The 20,619-nt window shown below is 40.8% G+C and overlaps 1 protein-coding gene across 4 annotated transcripts in view; it reads right to left on the minus strand.

Annotated features, from left to right (window-relative positions):
• Window positions 1-20,619, minus strand: part of LOC122655571 (pumilio homolog 23) — a 34,941-nt gene continuing 14,322 nt past the window's right edge. For all 4 annotated transcript variants that reach the window (XM_043849786.1, XM_043849785.1, XM_043849783.1 and 1 more), the window contains 2 exons: window positions 12,394-12,576; window positions 1-659 (listed from right to left, as the gene is read on the minus strand). In XM_043849786.1, the coding sequence (XP_043705721.1) occupies window positions 161-659; window positions 12,394-12,576 (682 nt within the window). In that variant the 3' untranslated portion in view covers window positions 1-160. The remainder of the gene's footprint in view (window positions 660-12,393; window positions 12,577-20,619) is intronic.

Consider the following 20,619-nt stretch of genomic DNA (forward strand, 5'->3'; position numbering starts at 1 on the left):
CCAAAAACAAAGGCAATCATCCATTCAACCTCTGTTCCTACAATTTCAAAAATGTAAACAGGTGTAAACATACAACTCATTAGACTCACAGTTTCTCCCGTCGAAGACCAGACTCTTCTTCAAATACTAAACCCAATACATGTGCTAGCAGAACTGTATCTCACTTCTTCAACTTCTTTAAGGATGATATTGACCCATTTTCCTTCCTTCGGTTCTTCTTATCCCTGGCATTTTCTGTTGTTTTACTCGCAGCAGCTGAATTCCCTGTGGCATCAGTTTCCATCCTTTTTCTCTTTTGATTTCCTATTCTCATGCCATTGTTGTCCAAGTCAAGTTCAACAGATTCCCTAACAATCTTGTTAGCTTTTTCATGCCCACGCTTAGACATGTCAAACCTAGTTATTGAAGAATCAATAACTGGAAGCTGGGAACCCAAAGATGGTGCATTAGAGTAGGCCAGACATTGCTCAACGTCTTTCTTCATCTTCTTCATTGTCTTCAAGCTTTTTGAGTGACGTGTCCCTGAAGAAGATTCACCAAAAATGCTGTTGCTACCAGATGATTTCGTGTCACTGGACCCAAATGCATCAAAGAATTCTTTGTAAGCACTTTGCTTTGACGTTTGTCTCAATCTCCACTGATCAGGCCGTGTTGCAAACCTGCAGCAGTAATGCATAAGTATTTATTAAAAAAAGAAAACCAGAAACTCAAGTATTTATTAAGAAAAAAAGAACTCCATACCCAATTTTAGATAAAGCAAACACCAAAAAGCACACCACAATACCCCTTGGTTTGCAAATGTCTGTAAAATGTGGCCAGTCTGAACTAGTGGATAGATAGAGGGGGTGCCTCTGGATTGGAAACCTGTCAGATAAAGTGGTCCACCAGAACCATATGACCCAACCTGTATTCAACTTTCCTCATGTTTTCAGCTGCTAAACCGTCTGCTGAATTTTTGAAGCATTGTTTGCCATGTTACAAATTCCATTTAGTTTGAAATTGGACAAATGGATAGAGGGTGGGATTCGGCGCAACAGTAAGGTTGCTCCACTGTGACTTGGTGGTCGCAGGTTTGAATCAGGAAACAATCTCTCCGCGAAGCGGGTTGCATACATCTGCCCCTCCCAAACTCCACTGTGGCAGGAGCATCGTGGACTGGGTACACCCTTTATATAGAGGATGGGACCCACATCTACACCAATTTGGGTTCCAAGGAAGGTGTCCACGAGTGAGCAGTTGTGAAAGACTTAGCACAACAGATATAGCGCTGCCACCTTCCCAATAAACAAAATGGAAAAAAAAAAAAGGTTGCCTAAACTTATGTTATTGATGGATGAAGGGAAGTTTGATTGGCCTCGGAATCTCTCACATCTGATGAGATAAGTCATTTGTCTCACTTCCCAAGTCATTAGTTCAACAGAGTGGAAGCCCAAGTCAACAAAAAAGGGAAAAAAAAAAAAAACTGATCATCTAGCAAAGCAAGGAGTTGTGAGACTCGGGGTGGGCCCACCCTTGCGGTATAGGAAATCAAGACCAACCGACCTCAGAATTGAAATTGTAGAGCCCAATCCTTATTTAAGCCCACACCTGGGCATGGGTTTGCTCACAGACGAATTTCTAAATTTTAATAAAATTCGTTCTAGAGTATGACAATACAAGAGGTACATTTATAAGTATATGAACATTTATCTTCCCACATAAACCTTAAACAAAAGTTTTTTTTTTTTTTTCATTTCTTAAAAAAAAAAAATCTAAATTAATTAACTTTACCACCATTGACATGTATAGGATCTAGAACAATGACTTAGTATCATTATATAACACAAGTCACATATTTGACATATATACGTATAGTCATACATTTAAGGCTTGGGTTTCCTTTGGGCTTGAGCTTAGTGTCACAGCCTTGAGGCTTCACTATGCCAACTGTGCCGGTACTTAGTAGCTCACACGAACCCTTGTCGCACTAAGTCAACCTTCACCAAGAGAATAGGAAAAGAGAAAACTTAAGAGCACAAGAGAACACTAGGAGTTTGGGGAGAAAGTAGTATTGCACTAGAGAACTTGGTTGCTTGGTTAGTGCCTTAGCCAAATGAGACGACCCCTACTTAAAGGCACCCAAGAATTCAATGAATGGTTAAGATTATGTACACTTGTCCTCCATCCAACAATTAGGAACATTCTAGTCATAGAAGCCTAGAACCTTCCCACCTCAAATGGAGAACTCTAGAATTACTCTACACACCTCTAGTATGTACGACAGTACAAGTACTCTATTGAATAAGCTTGATGATTCTATAGTATTCTAGCTGTTCTCTGCCCACATAAGCTGGCTTATGTAGGCGTTTTTATGCTAATGACGCTGCCAACATGGCGGAGCGTCCTGAAATTTGCTGTCCATGACATTGGGAAGGTTTTGGGTTTCCAAAGGCCTCAACCCAACCCAACCTTGGATTTTCTTTATTCAGACCAAACTCAACCTGAGGTTAAGAAACTTCAGTCCAACCTCAGGCTTTTTCTGGATGGGCTCAGAAGGGTTTGGGTAAACCACCCAACTACCCAAGTGTCTACCCCTATGTGAGACCAATATTCTATATTGAGAATAGTTTGTGACCTGTTGCTTTGTTTGTTTTTGTTTCATCATTCTTGTTGAGTGATGGGGAACCACGACAGAAAAGGATTTAGTTATTTTGGGCTTACTTTTGGACTTTTTCACTAATTCAAACTTGGCAGTTTGAGTTTGTTATTCTAAGGGATAATATTGTAATTTCATTTCTTGGAGGGTATTTTTATAATTTTAGATAAGGAGCAATATTGTATTAGTGTTACTAAGTAGGGGGATTTTTGTCATTTTGTTTGAGGGTATTTTTACAACGGCAAAAGTTTTTCTAGTTGGCAGAGCAGTGATGGGACATTGAATTGGGCTCATCCACCATGGTGAAAGCATTAATACTCCCCCCCCCCCCCAATTGAACGAAGTTCCTGAAATGCTCATCCACTCTTATCCAAGAGTCATTATGACTTAAACTGCAGACCAGAGAACCTCTTCCCTTTTAGAATTGTACTTTTATTTTGTTAGGGCTTCAAAAAAACTTAAACTTCTCAAGGAAGCTACTTTTAGCTTCTTAAAAAAGCTACAAGATAGCTTTTTAAGCAAAGAAGTTCTTTGCTTCTTAAGTAAGCTACCTCGAGCTTCTCAAAAAAGCAACTCTTTTACTATAAAAAGATGTAAATTCGTCTTAGAGGAGAGAGAGTAGAACTGAAATGAAAGACTGTTTAGTGAGAGGTTCTCACATGAGCCTGTAGGGAGCTGATCTCTTCAAACCCTCCCCTTCCCCTTCCCTTCCCCTTCTCCTCAATGCAAACCCTGATTCTAAACCCTGAAATTGGGTCGCTATGGGCCCAGTAAAGCAATAAGAATTCAAATATAAGGAACCAATGGCAATTCTGTAATTATGGTGAACAGCTTAGGGTCCTTTTGGAAGAGGAAAACAGACTCGGGACTAAACTAATAATAGTTACTTAAGTGGAGGGTACTCGTGGAATTTAAAATAAAAGAGGGGACACTTTTAGTGGGCAAGGGCATAATTGTAATTTCAATGAAGAGTGTCCTCTTCACCCCATGACAGGAACATAAATCCAGCGGCAAAACCTTGTCAAAGAATAAACTGTAACACCCTCAACCACGCTCAAACAAGTTTGTGATTTCAGAACTAGGGTCACCTAGGTCTGTTGACAAAACCTAGACTAGAAAACAATACTTCAAGGAGGATATAAGGGGTGCGATAGCCAAGATGCAGGAAAATTCTAAAAACACAGTATGGTTGCAGTTCAGTGATTTCAGACCTGAAAAACCTAGAATCGATCTTATAACTTCTGAGACATCAGTAATAGGGTGTCAAACATCAAATCTGGAAAGAAATAGATCTAGTGAGAAGTAGTTACCAACAGTATTAAGCATACTGAAACGAGTCTGGAAAATGGAGGTTCTTCCAGCAATTAAACAAATGAAATAAGAGAAAGCACACGCCAAAGCAACATAGCAAACCTGTTTTCTTTCTTATTACATTCCAATCTTAATCCTTGATTACATGCTTGTATATATAAGAGGATAAAAAAAGACTCCTAATCAAAAACTAAAACTGAAAAAACATTTGACTCCAACTCTACACTGAAGTAGAGTTTGAATCAGACTCCACAATCTTTCCTATGTTTCCATCAACAGGAATAAAATTTAAAAAAATAAAATACAATTACAAAAACTATCCCTTAGCAACTATGCACATAGTTGCACTACTACTCTCCTTTCCCATCTCTAAAGTAGTGTTACTGCTTACAAATACTGTTCACAACCCCTTAACAATAGCTGATTTCTTATTCCTTTCCTAATTTCTTATCCTTCTTAAGGCCATAATCAGACCGAACACCCTGCCCATCACCACTTCCTTGTAGTTAAGTCCCAGAAATCTAAGGTTCTATGCTGTCCTACATCAGATTGTTGGGCTGTACTGCCACCTTCCTTTTGTACATTCTCCCTCTTCTTCCTACTTAATCATTATCGAAGAGGAGGGAAGGTTGCCTAAAGGAAGCATAAACCAGGAGTTAATCACTGTACCTGTAAATTTTTAGGGTTTGAAGGTATCAAACTAGGAGGGCATCTCTGTACCTGTGAATTCTAAGGGTCTGAAGGTACAATTGCACATCACTAGCATATTTCATTTTTTTGCAATACCAGTAGGGGACAGGAAGTTCGATCACCACACACTGGGAATGTATGGAGAAAGAGGTCAGATTCTAGGTTGAAAATGTGAAAACATCAATATTGAAAGTGGGGAGCATAGTGAGAAGAAAATCTTCAAAAACAGTTAACAACAGCACAAGGACAACTTTCACCATCTATATTCTCGTTGCTAGACCTGGTTGTGGGAATATGATGTACACAAACCAACTGGCTGTGAATGGGTAAACTGAAATTCAAGAGATTGGCATAGAAAAAAGAAACAAGCACCATGTCCAGTATTTTCCACTTGGATAGTTCTTCAAAAAAAAAAAAAAAAAAAGGGGGTGGGGGGGGAGGGAGTTGAGGGAGCTGATCCCACTCCTTCTCCCCCTGCCCATGAGAGCTGGTGGGAGCAGTTTGCAGTTTTAGAACAAGTACGCAAGTATTTCACCACAGTAGCTTCAAATGAAGCTTTTAAAAAAAAAACATAAAACCAAATAGAAGGCTGCCTAAAGGAAGCATAGACCAGGAGTTAATCGTACCTGTGAATTTTTAGGGTTTGAAGGTATCAAACTAGGTCATCTCTGTACCTGTGCATTCTAAGGGTTATACAACCAAAAAAAAATAAGGGAAATTATCAGCGCCACCCCCTGACGTTTGCCTATATTTTAAGGCACACCCACTAACTACCATAATATCAGCGCCACACCCTGCTTTATCAAACTAATTCCACACAGACTCCCTACCGTTAGTTAAGAGCTGTTAAGTGCTGATGTCAGCTATTTAATATTTTTTTAAAGACAATTCTGCCCTTTTTAGTGGGCGAAGTACCTAATCTACCCTTTTAATTAAAACACCCACAAACCCTTCTTCTTCCTCCCACTCACACACAACCTTGGACAAACCACTCCAACCTACCGTCTTCTGAAGAAGAGACCTACTCCGGCGATAAAGCAGCCCGGCGTCAACCTACCACCCTCTAAACAGCTAAAGTTCAGAATTTCAAACTCAAAAGCATTCAATTTTTTCCCCCCTACCTGGGTAGAGAAGGGAGATCCCATCAATCAAACAGGTAGTTGAAACACCCACAAGATTAAATTGATCAAGATCAGCCACTGAAGGGAGAAGGTTTCAGAAACATGAGTCAATAACCCATGATTTAACCAGAACAAAAGAAAATTTTAAATGATTTCTTACCCTGTGAGCAACAGAATCAATTCTCTCTAGAAACCCTAGTTGCAGCAACCAGAGATTTTCACTCTGATCACAAGCTCGGGGAGGGTGGATTCGGCCCTGTTTACAAGGTAGGTTTGCATAAATCGATGTTACCAACCTTAGTTTCCATTGATGATGATCAATCAACGACCAATGATAAAAACAAAAAATCAAACTAAAAACCAGCAGGCGGGTAGAACAGAAGAAGAAGATGGGTGCTAAAAATTTTGTATTCTGGAATGAATCTGGAGACAGATAATACATACATACAGAAAGGGAGATGGTTTTGAGAGGGTGTTTGGTTTACTTTCAAATCAGAGGGAGTTTTATTGGGTATTTATAGGAAATTTTGTTTTATGTTTGAGAATAAACAAGGGAAGACAGAAACCCAGGGGAGGTTTCCATTTTCGGGCTTTTGTTTTTTTGGTGATAGAAACAGAACAGAATTATAGAGATGAGGACAAAATAATCTTGTCCACCGAGGTTTCGTTTTTATCAGTCTCTCCCTCTCTCTCTTACTCCCTTTACGTTGCTCCTTATTTCTTGCCCTTCTTCTTCCTAATTTCTTTTAATCTTAAAGCTTCATTCCCAGTCCTATTTCTGGGCGGTACTTGCAGACCTAATCAGAGAGTTTGAATTCCTTGGTGCATGTTCCTTTGGGTCTGAGATTTGGAGAGAAGGAAGCCCCTCTGAAGGCAACTTAAAACCTTAGAGTCTCCCCTCCCAAATCCTCTTCTATCGTGAGTTCCATACCCAAGTTCAAATCAGATCTGGTGACTTCCGCCAGATACAATTTCAACCCTTCTATTTTTTATTTTTTTGGTTTCAGGGATTCCTTGCTTCTCTACTTCAGTTGATTCACTCACAGTCTTCAATCTCGCAAATAAGTCCATTGTCGGAGGGATTCCCACCTGCATTTCATCTCTGCGAGGTTTAAAGGTGCTCAATCTCACCTTCAATAGCCTAAAATATGACATTTCGTTGAAAATTCATAATGTTGGAGAAGCTACTTGTTCTGGACCCGAGTTCCAACGATTTCTCTGGTCTTCTACCGAGTAAAATTGCAGCAACAACAGAAAAATCTGGTCTAGTACTTCTTGACCTATCTCACAATCGGTTTTCAGGTGAAATACCAGTAGGTATTACAGAGTTGAAGGGCTTACAAGCGTTGTTTCTTTCACATAATCTGTTAACAGGAGAGATTCCAGTGAGAATTCGATATGGTCAAATTCCTGAGAGCATTTCGGATCTGTGAAATCTACAACTTCGATGACGGTTGCGAGCTTCGTTGGTTGAAGAGCACTTTGACGACGGTTGCAAAGGGGTTACAGAGCTGAACGGTGGCGGTGAGTTATTTCGTTCGATTGAGGAAGGAGTGGTTCACTTGTTTTAATTGGAAGGGTAAAATGGTCTTAAAATTGTATTTACAGAGAACCAAGACTTTGTTTGAAGTCTTAGTGTAAAGGGTATATTGGTCAAAAGAATTTCATATGTTAACACTGTTCAAAAATGGGTAACGGTTGATATTATGGTAATTAGTGGGTGTGCCTTAAAATATAGGTAAACGTTAGGGGGTGGCGCTGATAATTTCCCAAAAAATAATTCTAAAGGTCTGAAGGTACAATTGCACATCACAAGCATATTTCATTTTTTGCAAACCACTAGGTGACAGGAAGTTCTATCACCACACACTGGGAATGTATGAAGAAAGAGGTCAGATTCTAGGTTGAAAATGTGAAAACATCAATATTGAAAGTGGGGAGCATGGAGAGAAGAAAACCTTCAAAAATAGTTAACAACAGCACAAGGAAAACTTTCACCATCTAGATTCTCATTGCTAGACCTGGTTGTGAAAATATGACGTACACAAACCAACTGGCTGTGAATGGGTAAATTGAGATTCAAGAGGTTGGCTTAGAAAAAACAAAACAAGCACCATGTCCAGTATTTTCGACTTGGATAGTTCTTCAGAAGAAAAAAAAAAAAGGGGGGGGGGGTGGTGGGGAAGAGAGTTGAGGGAGCCAAACCCACCCCTTCTCCCCCTGCCCATGAGAGCTGGTGGAAGCAGTTTGCAGTCTTAGAACAAGAAACAAGTTTGCAGTTTTAACCTCTCAACCCAGCTCAGGTCTGAAACTTTCTTCATCTGGACTTCGGTCCGCCCATCTCCTCTCCTCAGTTGTGACCACGAACTCGGTCATGCTCTCTTCGACCCATGACCCGCCTCTTGGCTCCCATCACACATCATCATCTTCGCCCGGTCTCCCTGCTCTCCCCCCCCCCCACACTTCGCCTAGCATATACCTCATCTTCTCCCCCTCTTCCTGGCCCCCTAACCTGTTCCTATGTGTGTCGGCACCGTAGCGCCTCCCTCTCTCGGGTCAATCATAGTTGTTAAGGCACCTAGGCAAACCAGGGCGATCGAGGGGGTTAAAAACCAAGTCGACACCAGAAATCAAGGCGAGAGAAGGCGACGCCTTGACAACTATAATGTCAATACCCCCTGTCCTCCCAATGGACGTATGTTGCCCTCTTCTCTTAGTTCTCAATGGACCAAGGTCTCATTTGGAATACCAGTGGTCTCAACTCCCCTTCAAAGCACACCGAGATTCACTCGCGCATCAAGTCCTCCGCTCCACTTTTTGCTACCTCATTGAAACCGGTGTTCAAGAACCAAATGTTCTCTGTATCGCTGCATCTATTGCTCCCGGCTGGTCCCTCACTACCAACTAATCCCACCACCACAATGGCAGGCTCTGGTTTCTCAGGGATCCTTCCAAAATCCACCCTACCCTCATCTCTTCCACCTCTCAGTATCTGCACTTCAACATTACCATCATTCCTGGTAATACCAGCTTTCTATTCACAGCCACTTATGCTCCCTTTGGAATGATCTTAGCTCCATAGCCATTGAAGCTAGTCCTCTCCCTTGGGGTTTGAGGGGTGACTTCAATGTCATCCATTACAGTCACGAAAAAGCTGGAGGAGACAGACCTGACTTGGCCTCAATCGATGCTTTCAATGAATGCATTGAGGACATTGGGGTTAATGACTTGAGATGGTCTGGCTACGCTATTACTTGGCATAACAGAAGAGGTGGTGAAGCTCGGATACACTGCAAACTTGATAAGAGTGATGGTCATTGAAGCTTAGCTGTCCTCCTTTCCCTCCTCGTGCAACTTTTGACACTCCAGGTATATCTGACCACTGCCCCATTTCCCTTCTCATCCATCCTTATCCCTCCTTTGGCCTGAAACCAATCAAATTTTTTGACATGTTGTCCTCCCACCCTGACTTTCTTGCTATTGTTAGAGAAGCTTGGGACAAGCCTGTCCAAGCTTATTCATCCTCCCTTATTGTCTTTTCTAGAAAGCTCAAAAATGTGAAATATGCTCTTAAATTATGGAATTCCAGTACCTTTGGGAATGTATCTCTGCAGGTTTCAGATTGCAAGGCCAAATTTTCTGCTACCCAATCTAGTCTCCAACTAGATATTCACAAAGCTCCTCTAGCGGAAGAAGAAAAAGACCTAAGTTTGGCTCTTGCCTCCATGCTCTCCCAAGAAGAAAGCTTCCTAAGACAAGGCTAGGATTAAGTGGCTGGAGCTTGGGGACTCGAATTCAGCTTTCTTCCACAGGACTTTGAAGTCCAGGACAAACATCAACTCCATCCCCAGTTGATGACTCCGAATGGCTTCCCTCTCCACAATGTGGAAGACATTAAAAATGAGGCTGTGAATTACTTCAAAGAGCTGTTCAAATCTCCTTTGATCTCCCCTGGCTCCATCCCCGACAACCTGTTTTCAACAAGTTTGTTCCCTCTCATTTCATCAGTTCCTTACAGGTCATCCCCTTTGAAGATGAAATCATTGCTGCGGTCTGATCTCACAAAACTAACATGGCTCCCGGTCTGGATGGATTAAGTATGAGCTTCTTCTTCTCCTCCTGGGACATTATCAAAGATGACCTCATCCAGGCCATCATGAGTTTCTTTTATAACCAAGTCAAATCAAGGGAATCAATCACACCTTTATTTGCCTCATTCCCAAGAAAGAGGGTGCTTCAGCCATGTCAGAGTTCAAGCCCATATCTCTATATAATCTCCTGTCCAACTATATTGCCAAGATTCTTGCCAATAAGTTGAAATTGATTGTTGACACCCTAGTCAGTCATAATCGGTCGGCTTTCATTACAGGTAGAAACATTGCAGACAACATTCTTCTTTGTCATGAGATAACCAGAGGATTTGACAGGAGATCCCATTCCCCTTCAACCCTCATGAAAATTGACATACATAAAGCCTTCGTCTCCTCACAATGGGGCTTTATCTCAAAGGTCATGCTCAAGATGGGTTTTACCCAGCCCTTCATCAACTGGATTCTCCAATGTATCTCCGCTCCTCAATTCTCAGTTTTAGTCAATGGCAATCCAGCAGGCAGCAGGCTATTTTCCCTCATCGGTGGGAATTCGTTAGTGATGCCCTCTATTGCCCAACTTATTAGCCTTAGCCGTTGAAGTTCTCTCAAGGAGCCTTTAGCATTGCACAGATCAGCAGCTCATCTCCCCAATCGCAAAGTGTAAGGCTCTCAAGCTTCACCCATTTGGCCTTTGCAAACGACCCTATGATCTTCTCCAAAGCATCCATTGCCTCCCTTGAGACAATAGTGTCTGGTCTTCAGTCCTCTGAGGATTTGTCAGGTCTCCATATCAATCCTGAGAAATCCCTATTGTTCTTGGGTAGTCTTTCTAATTCTGACAAAGCAACGTTCTCTCAGATGACTGCAACAAATGCTTGAGCTTGAGAAGCTTTTGGGCCAGTGGGCCGTCAAACTCACTGGGATAAGCATATTGAACCAGACGAAACAACAAGCTCAAGCGGAAAGCAATCCGTAGCAAACGACAAATCTAATGAATATAATTTTCGGACTGAGGACAGCCTTCGCAATGGTCTGGTCGTGCATGTCACCACCGGAGTTAAGAGGAGCTAAGGAAGCAATTGAAGGATTTACTTGATGCTGGCTTCATCCGTCCATCTCAGGCTCCCTATGGCGCCCCAGTCTTCGGCTTGACCATTGCCATCCTATGGGCATTCTTCTGCACTTTGTCCCCCCCAGTGTCATATACAGCTCCAACCTCCCTAGGCACTTCAAGGTTGCCGACATCAGAGCTCATGGAGCCTGGGCCCCTCCAACTTCATCCTCCCGGCTGCTTACATCAGTCTGGAATGCATTGCCCCCCATACTAGGTCGCTCTTCTGGTAGGGGAGACAAGACTTTCTGGACTCCCTCCTCTTCAGGGCTCTTCAACATCAAAGCAGCTTGGAACCATATCCGTTTGCATGGCACTGTAACACCCTGGCATAAGCTTGTATGGTTTAAACACCACATCCCTCAGCACAGTTTCACAGTTTGGCGAGCCTCCTCCAACTGCCTTCCAACGCAGTCATTCCTCATCCATCGCCAAATTGTTCTCTTCATCTTGTTGCCTCTTCTACAATGTCATGGAAACAATTGAACATCTCTTCTTCACTTGCCCCCTCTCCTCGTCCATTTGGAAAGAGATGCTAGCCAGATGTTGGGCCAGACCTAGACGGATTTTGGCTTTTCAAAGAGAATGGATCTGGATGGACATGACATTTGCCGGGTCATCTATTTACGACATTATGGGAAAGCTCGCTTTTGCTGCCACCATCAACCAGATTGGGATGGAACGAAATATCAGAAAATGGTCTTCCAGATTGAGATCTCTTCAGCTTATTTGGGATTCCATCTCTTTTGACATCAAAAGCAAGCTACCTTTGGTCGCATCTTCTTGCCGGGACACCCCAAGGAACATGCATATTGTTGTTTCTGGGGGTCTCTCCTACTCCTTGCACCCCCCTCCTCTTGAGGATGGGATTTTTTCTTTGGCTTGTTGTAATTTGTACTTTTTTCTCCTTGCCCGTTGTTAAGGCCCCTATTCTTTCTCTCTTTGGTAATGAATTTTTTATTCACCCAAAAAAAAAACTAGTATTTCACTACAGATGCTTCAAATGAAGGAGTAAAAAGACATAAAACCAAAATAGGCTCAATAATGTTGAGAATCAGAGTCAACTCCAGCAAAAAAAAAAAAGGATCTCAGATCACAAATTGATTGTTTCTACCTACAACTAATGTCCTCCCTTCCCCATCCAAAAAATAGTCCGATGCAAAAACCCATAATATAAACATGACTAGGGCAGACAATGGTTGTCACTTATAGAATTTTACTCAATTGGATGGCTCACGTTATAGACCATTCTGTCTAAAAATTCAGTTAAATTGGGCTTCAGAAAGCGCCACATCTTAGTTTTGACTAGCAAGTTATCAAACACTGTCCAGGACAATTAAATTGTTAATCAGAGGTTCAAGAGAATCATGTCTAGTATTTGAGATGAATAGAAAATGTAGCATGCGGAAGAATATAATGTTCAGATAGGCTTACCCGTCAATCTCAAGCTTTCTTAAAATATAAGGTCCCTGTTTTGTCTTGGAGAGTGCAGTTCGCACATCTAACAGCTCAGATGCTATAGCCTCCTGCAGCGAGGCATTACTTGCAGAGAAGCACTTTTCAACAGTAAACGAACTTGAAGGATGCAAAGAAAGCTCTCCAAAATAACCACGGAGCCTTAAAAGAAGACCGCATACAAGAAAGGATGATTAGAATCTCGAAAACTTCCAGGATTATATTTTACATATTAGTTCCTTCTTAGAATTTACGTAAGGAAAAAAAGCTAGCCATTAAAAGGGGGACACTACAGGAGGCTGTCTAGCCCCAAAGATTTTTCCTAGAAGCTGCTTCAAATTTAAAAGATAACTCAGAACTGCCTCCTTAGTGCCCAAGTGCCGTGCAAGAGTGACAGCGGGGTGTTGGAGCAAAAGCACGAAAGCTTCGAAGTGACAAATATTTTAAAATGAAAGCCCATATATGCATATACATGAATATATATGTACATATATTTAACATTTATTCAGTCGAAGAATGGAGAACAAGGGAAGCACATCCGATGTTTGACCTAGTTTTGATTTTAAGCTTAGAGCTGTCCAATAAAATCAAAATGTCAGTTTACCTCAAGTACACTCCTTACCCATAAAGTGGTTTCGCTTTAAGCAAGATCACAAGCATCTGATTAAAGGATTTATATGCTCCCACTCAGAGCATGAATTCATTGATTGAGAGCAAACAGCACCCTTAACGGAAGGATTAGGTAATTAAGCTCCTAGTTGATCTTTGCTAAGGATAAATGCAGATAACCCTCCCTATAGTACAGCCCTGGGAAAGTACCAAACTATTTACTTTTAGAAAGAGGAACATATATTTTCTCATAGTAACTCACAACCCATATCTTTCCCATAAACCCTACTTCGGGTGAGGGTAGTTGGGGCTTTTCATTGACAAAAGTAAAAAACTGAAAACCAAAAAGGCAGCCATGGTGGTAATTCAACAGTGAATATTATAGTAAAATTCTGAAAATCAAGAAGGCAGCCATGAGTGGTAATTCAACAGTGACTATTATAGCAAAATTCTGCAGACTCAGGTAATTTTCCCACTTAAAAGTGTAAAAGTGATGCAGATCAAAAGGTTTTGAAAAATTACCAAAGAAGGAAGATGAAAGTGAGAGAACTCACAGTCCACTCACTGAGATTCAACTCAGTGATGCAACTCAAACTGAGTTAACTCAGCTTGTTCAGCCAGCTCAGCACCAGATATAGTAATCCCATTGTGGGGTACTTTTATTAGTTTATTTGTTTTATTTAAGTAGTTACTTGTATTGGTTGTAACCCTCTTTTCTCCTACCTTACCTAGTTGTTAGAGTTTTAAGTCTAATAAGTAATAACCATTCTTTAAGGCTGTACAAACGGGGGTTTTATTCATTATTTTATTCCTTGTTAGCGTCAACTAATACTCCTTTTTACCTCTTCCATAAATTAAAGCAATGCAGGGCTACAGCCCATGATTTGATGATGAATATAGAGTTTGGCCCTTCTGCCAAGAATTCTGTGGTGATTCAGTGGGTGTGATTGTTGGTGGTTCCAATTCAAGCTTGGTAGTGATTCCAAGTCCTATCCTTTTTCCCTTATCTTCTTCTACTTCTTTCAGCATTCAAGTACTTCATTCTTTTCAGCAACTCCATATCCTGTCCAATGATTTTAGTAACAGTGCTTTTTGGAGTTAATTTGATTCTGCTGCAATCTGATTCTTTTTGCTAATATCTGACTGTCATTCATATACACATTTCTTGACTCCATTAAAATCGTGTAAACTAGGAATTGAAACATGCTATTTTTAAGTCTGATTTAAGGTGTTTTAACTGAACAAGAAATCTATCAATCTCACCATCTAACTGATGGATTAACCTGCGATTAAACTATTTTATTCTCCTCTGTTGGATCTACCTACGACCTGGATTTCATCTAGATCAGAGTCACTAATCTGCTGGAATCTGAAATCTCAGGTTCTGTTAAGACTTGAGGTATTTCAATCTGAAGGGGCTCTTCTAGAACTATCAATCCACACATCTGATTCTGTCCCAATTTTGAAGAGTTGTTACTCTCATTAACAGCAACCCTGGACCTTATTAATACTTGCATCTGAGTTACTGATCTATTAATATTTAATTTCCTTTGAAATCGATTCTGGCTTGCTGTTTGTTTGCTGAAACCTAGTGTTAGATGGATTTGAACCCCTTCATTTGGTATCAGAGCCATGGCTGAATCCAGTTCAAGGAACTCTGACCCAACAAATATACATGAATCACTCAATCAAATAACTGACATGTTCAAGCAGTTGTGAGATTGCATGACTGCTATGGAAAAATTCTGGAATCAAATCCTTTCCCTACCTCTTATAACTCAGAGCATCCTAAACCTAATGAAGGACTACCAGCACACTCCACTACCAACAATACTCACGGTTTATGGGTAGAGGTCCACAAAGGAATACACCACAACTCTCCTTCAAGGACCACATGCGAACTTACTTTGAAAATGGCGCACCTCAGCGGCGTTTTGAAGACACAGAGAAGGTGAAGTTAGAACTTAAAGAGTATGGTGGAAAGCACGACCCCCAAATGTTCTAAGACTACATGTCATGCTTAGATGATTATTTTGATGGGTATGACCTACATGAGGTCCGGAAATTGAAGTCAGCTCAAACAAAATTAGTGGGTGCAGCACATGAATGGTGGAGACTATGAAAGAAAGCTGCAACGATGAAGTGCAACACCACCTACTTGGGGAGAGATGAAGGAATAACTAAAGAATAAATATCTTCCTCAGACATTAAAGCCCAATTACAAGACCAACACAATTCACTTTGGCAGGGTCTTTATCAATGGCTGAGTACATGGAGGGATTTGACTCCCTATCTTCCCACAGAGGCATTGAGGAGGATGATATACAGTTGCTGTCACAATTCCGGCTGAGACAATGACCAGAAATTAATTAGGAGATTGGTGCGACAGATATCATTAATCTTTATGATTGTTTTCAAAAGCCTGTACTTGCCAAAGAGTAACTGAAAAACCCAGTTCAGTGATATGGTTTTCAAGCCAGGGAGAACCGGAGAGGTACACCATCAGCTCAACCTACTGGAAGGCCAACTCCTACTACTGTCCCTACACGTGCAGATCATAAAGGTGAGGCACTTATGGCCAGCGGCAGTAATACAAAGTGCTTTAGTTGTCAAGAGTATGGACATGTCGCCAAATTCTGTCCCACACAACAAAAGGCTAATGCAGTTGCAACGCCAATTAATGAGGACACTTCGATGGAGGTTTATAAGGGGTCTCGACCTGATGGATTATAATTATGATGACCACAATGAGGACCATAATGATGATGCTAACCTTTATGAGAATGGTGATGATGATAGTGATGATGATGAGGCATATGAAGTCCATGTGGTTAGCCATATTCTGGTTGCAAAATCCAAAGAAGAGGACTGGGGATGACACTGCATATTCTATAGTTGTATGAAGAGTGGTTCAAGAGCTGCTGAGATTATAGTTGATAGCAGAAGTTGTGTCAACATAGTCTCTCAAGCCTTTATTAACAAGGCTAAGCTACGCCCAGAAAAACACCCACAACCTTACGAGGTCTCCCTTCTGAATGGCAACACATTGGAAGTCAATCAGCGTTGTTCCATACATTCGAAACTCAATCATTATAATGAAAAGGTATGGTGCGATGTGATCTCCATGAAGCTCACAGATGTTTAGCTAGGACGCCTGTGGATGTACGATAATGATGTGCTTGTCGGTGGCACTAAGAACCGTCGTATATTTAAGTTGAAGGGCAAACACATCATACTTGATCCTCTCAACATCCCAGTTGAGCGAGCTAAGCGAGTGCATTGAGAACAAATCAGAAGCTAGTTGATAAGGAGAAGAAACTCTTGGCACTACCGCAGAAGGAGTCTCTAGAATCCAACAAAGATTCGAGACTAATATTGGCCCTTGTCACTAGGTAAGTAACTCCTCAACCTGAGGTTAAGCTTCCTAAGCCAATACAGGACCTGATCTAGGACTTCTCAAACCTAGTGACTGATGAGTTACCCAAACAAGCTTCCACCAATGTGTGATATTCAGCACACCATTGACCTCATACCAGGATCGGCTCTACCCAACCTACCTGCCTATAGACTGAACCCTACTGAGCATGTAGAGCTAAAGCGACGGGTTTGTGATTTGATGAGGAAGGGCTATATACAGAAGATCTGAAGCACATGTGTCATTCCTGCTTTATTAACAACAAAAAAGGATGGTTCATAGTGTATGTGTATTGACAGTCGAGCCATCAGCAAAATCACGGTTACCAGTTTCCCATTCCATGGCTGGATGATATGTTAGATATGTTGTCTGGTGCAAAGGTCTTTTCCGAAATAGAGCTTTGAAGCAGATATCATTAGATTCATATTCATTTGGGTGATGAATGGAAGACAGCCTTCAAGAACCAAGCAGGATGGCTTTTTTGAGTGGAAGGTTATGCCCTTCGGTCTCACCAACATGCCGAGCACCTTCATGCATGTTATGACTCAGGTATTACGTCATTTTATCAGTAAATTTCTGGTTGTTACTTTGATGATATAATAATATAAAGCAAAGAGAAAGACGCCCATCTTGACCACCTGAAATAGGTTCTACAAGTACTTCGAGCTGAAAAGCTCTATATCAATTTAAAGAACTGCTCCTTTATGCTGCCTAAGATCATATTCCTTAGGGTCATTGTATCTTCATGAGGTGTTGAGCCTGATCTAGATAAAGCCAAAAGCATCCTCAACTGCCCGGTTTCCTAGACCCTCACAAAAGTCAGAAGCTTCCATGGCCTTGCATAATTCTATCGGAGATTCATAAACAATTTCAGTGCTACCATGGCTCTTATCATCGAATGCATGAAATCAAGCAAGGGGAGGTTCAAGTGGACACCCGCAGCAACTAAGGCTTTTGCGCACATAAAATGGAAGATGTCTGAAGTTCCCGTTTGACAGCTGCTGGATTTCAATCGGGCGTTCGAGGTAGCAACCGACGCTTCACATATTAGCCTTGGAGAAGTTCGTATGCAAGGAGGCCATCCATAGCCTTTTATAGTGAGAAGTGATATTCTACCTATGAGTTAGAGCTCTAAGCAGATGTACAAGTGTTGAAACATTGGCATCTCATTGGCAAGAATCCATTCTTTTTACTGATCATCAAGCACTCAAGCATCTCAACTCCCAGAAATAAGTTAGTGACAGACATGCCAAGTCGGTCGCATATCTACAATAATTCATTTTTGCACTAAGGTGGAAAAGAGAATACTGTAGCCGACACTTTGAGCAGAAAAAGTGTCGACTCTTCACACATGCTCGACCCATGCGATGAGTATAGACCACATCAAGGTTGAGAATAATTCAGACTTGGATTTCTAGACCATCTACCACAAGTTATAATAAGGTGGGAGAGATCCTGAATACTTACTCCATGATGGATATTTTTTATGGGGGCTCACTTCCACATTCCTGAGTCATCTCTACGACACCATTTGATACGGGAATTCCATTGCAAAGGACGGAGGACATTTTGGCAAAGATAAAACCCTTCTACACATCACTGACCACTACTATTGTTCACAACTACAGAAGGAAGTGGATCACGTAATCAAACGTTTCTGTATTTGTCAGCTTGCTAAGGGAACTAAACAAAAGGCAGGTTTGTATTCCCCACTGCCCGTCCAACATGCACTGTGGGTTCACATCAGTATGGACTTCGTGTTGGATTAATTATATTTGATGTATGTGTCCATCAAACCAAATTTAATTTGATTAAATTAATTAATACATTTTCATATTCATGTGCTTCTTGTGATTATTTTGATAAAGTGCAATTGCCCACTTTTACCGTTACTCAGTCACAACTGTGGACAGATTTGGGCATTCCGTTCTAGGGTTGCCACATTGTATATTTCCCTAATAGGAAATGTGTGCACTTAATTGTGTCGAACAATAATCCATTGAAATTCCCTATTTGGTTTACCGCCATTGTATTTGTAAGGGGAATTTCCAGCAGTTTTTTTTTCCCGTACCTGAAAGGCATTTACTGTTGCGTTTATATTTCATGCAATCATGGTGATCCAATGGTTGAAGTCTACCGACATAACTGACTACACACCGGACGTTCGTTGTATGGGGTAACGCTTGAATAGAGGTGTTCCACAATAGGATTTTCCGCACCCTGATAGGATGAACATCCGAGTATGTGAGTTGTTGGACAGCGATCGATCTGAATCCGGGGCCTTGATAATATTAGTTCAATATTACTATTTGAAAGGAGTCTCAAACAATTTTGGTTAATCATTGGTCCCAACTCCCGACACACACGGTTTATGATACAATGCACTATCTTTTTTAGCGGATTATTTGATTACATACCTGTGAGGGTGCATTGTGGATGTTAGTAGTGCCGGGAGAGTAAGTGTAATGAAAATTTCTACCACTGGGGATTTTCAGGTTACACCATTTGTAGAGATGTCCTTTTAAGCAATTACGGATAGCATAAAGGCTACCCTTTAGGATCACACCGCTTGGCACAATCTTATCCGTTAAGTTGTAATATCCTAATTAGGCTTTTTTTATTTAAGAGAAGCTTGGCTCAAATCCTAAATTGCCCTACAATTTTTGTCTACACAATATTCTCGTAGAGAAGAGAAAGAGAAAACTTGAGAGAAATAGAGTCTTCTCTTCCTCAAGCAAGGGATTTTGCCATTGGAGTTGGTACAATCAAACGGAGTTCGTGTTCTTGTGTTGCATTCCTTTGGAGGAACGTACCTCTAGTGCGCTCTAGGTAACCTATAAAAAGCTGTACCCAGTGCACAAGGCTCCCGCGTTTAGCAAGGTCTAGGTAACCTATCCATCCCGAAAGTGATTTGTTATTGCATGTGTTCATCGAGATCCTGTTACCACAATTTTTATTGTATATCTGATATTGTACCGCTTCCGCTGCCGCCAACAATTGGTATCAGAGAGGCATTCTTCGATGAACATGTTTCTGATCAATTGATTGCCATTAAAAAAAATTTATTTTGTTAGGTTTTTCACTCTCTTCTCCTTCTTTTCTCTTTTTTCCTTGGTTGATGTTTTGAAGATCGTTCAATACCCCTCACTGGGATTATCCATTGAAGGAAGAAGAGACAGAGAGGAATATGAGGGCACTGCCGCCGGCCAAGCAGCCTGCGTGCAGCCATGGCTGCAGGAAGCGGCCAATTATCAAAAAAAAAGGGGGAGGGGGGGAGAAGGAGAAAGGGAAAAAAGAGAGAGGGAAGATGGGATGGTGTTTCCGTTTGATGGCATTATCCTCTCCTAATGCTTTTTCATCTTCTTCTTCATGTTTTATGATGTTCATGTTGATACTCCATTAATGGAGACCATGGTTCAAGCTTGAAGCTTTGCTAATGGTGGTGATTTGATCCTAATAGGAAACCTAGTTTTGGAATCCTATTGTTAGTAAGTTTCCTACTTAGAGTATGATTTGATCCTTTTTGTGCAAGTAATTTAAATGGAAAGTTAAGTTTCAAATTTGATTTACTTGTTGACCAAGCTTTAGACTTTAGACACTAATTTGGATAGGAAATTTAATTACCAACATGACAATATTGTATTGCCCAACTAAAATAAAATAAACCAAATTGGATTTGGGGGCCAAAAAAATAAAATTGATCGTATTAAATTACAAATTTGCCCTCACTAGATTCAAGGGGAGCTTAGATTAGATCTAATTACGAAATTGCCTCTACTCCCTATATAGAATATTTTGAATATCATTTTATTGTTGATTAAAGTGTTTTAATCATGTGAGTTAATTCAAAGTGTTGAAATGACAAAATTGCCCTCAAAATCCTAATTTTTGGGTGTGCTCCCTCTCTTGAGTTTTAATTAAAGAGTTTAATTGCATATGATTACAAAGTGGTGTTGATGCAGATTCATCATCGAAATGCTCAATAAAATTATGCAGAATGGTGGTGATTTGATCCTAATAGGAAACCTAGTTTTGGAATCCTATTGTTAGTAAGTTTCCTACTTAGAGTATGATTTGATCCTTTTGTGCAAGTAATTTAAATGGAAAGTTAAGTTTCAAATTTGATTTACTTGTTGACCAAGCTTTAGACTTTAGACACTAATTTGGATAGGAAATTTAAT

Source organism: Telopea speciosissima, chromosome 3 (assembly GCF_018873765.1).
Source record: "Telopea speciosissima isolate NSW1024214 ecotype Mountain lineage chromosome 3, Tspe_v1, whole genome shotgun sequence".
NCBI lineage: Eukaryota > Viridiplantae > Streptophyta > Magnoliopsida > Proteales > Proteaceae > Telopea > Telopea speciosissima.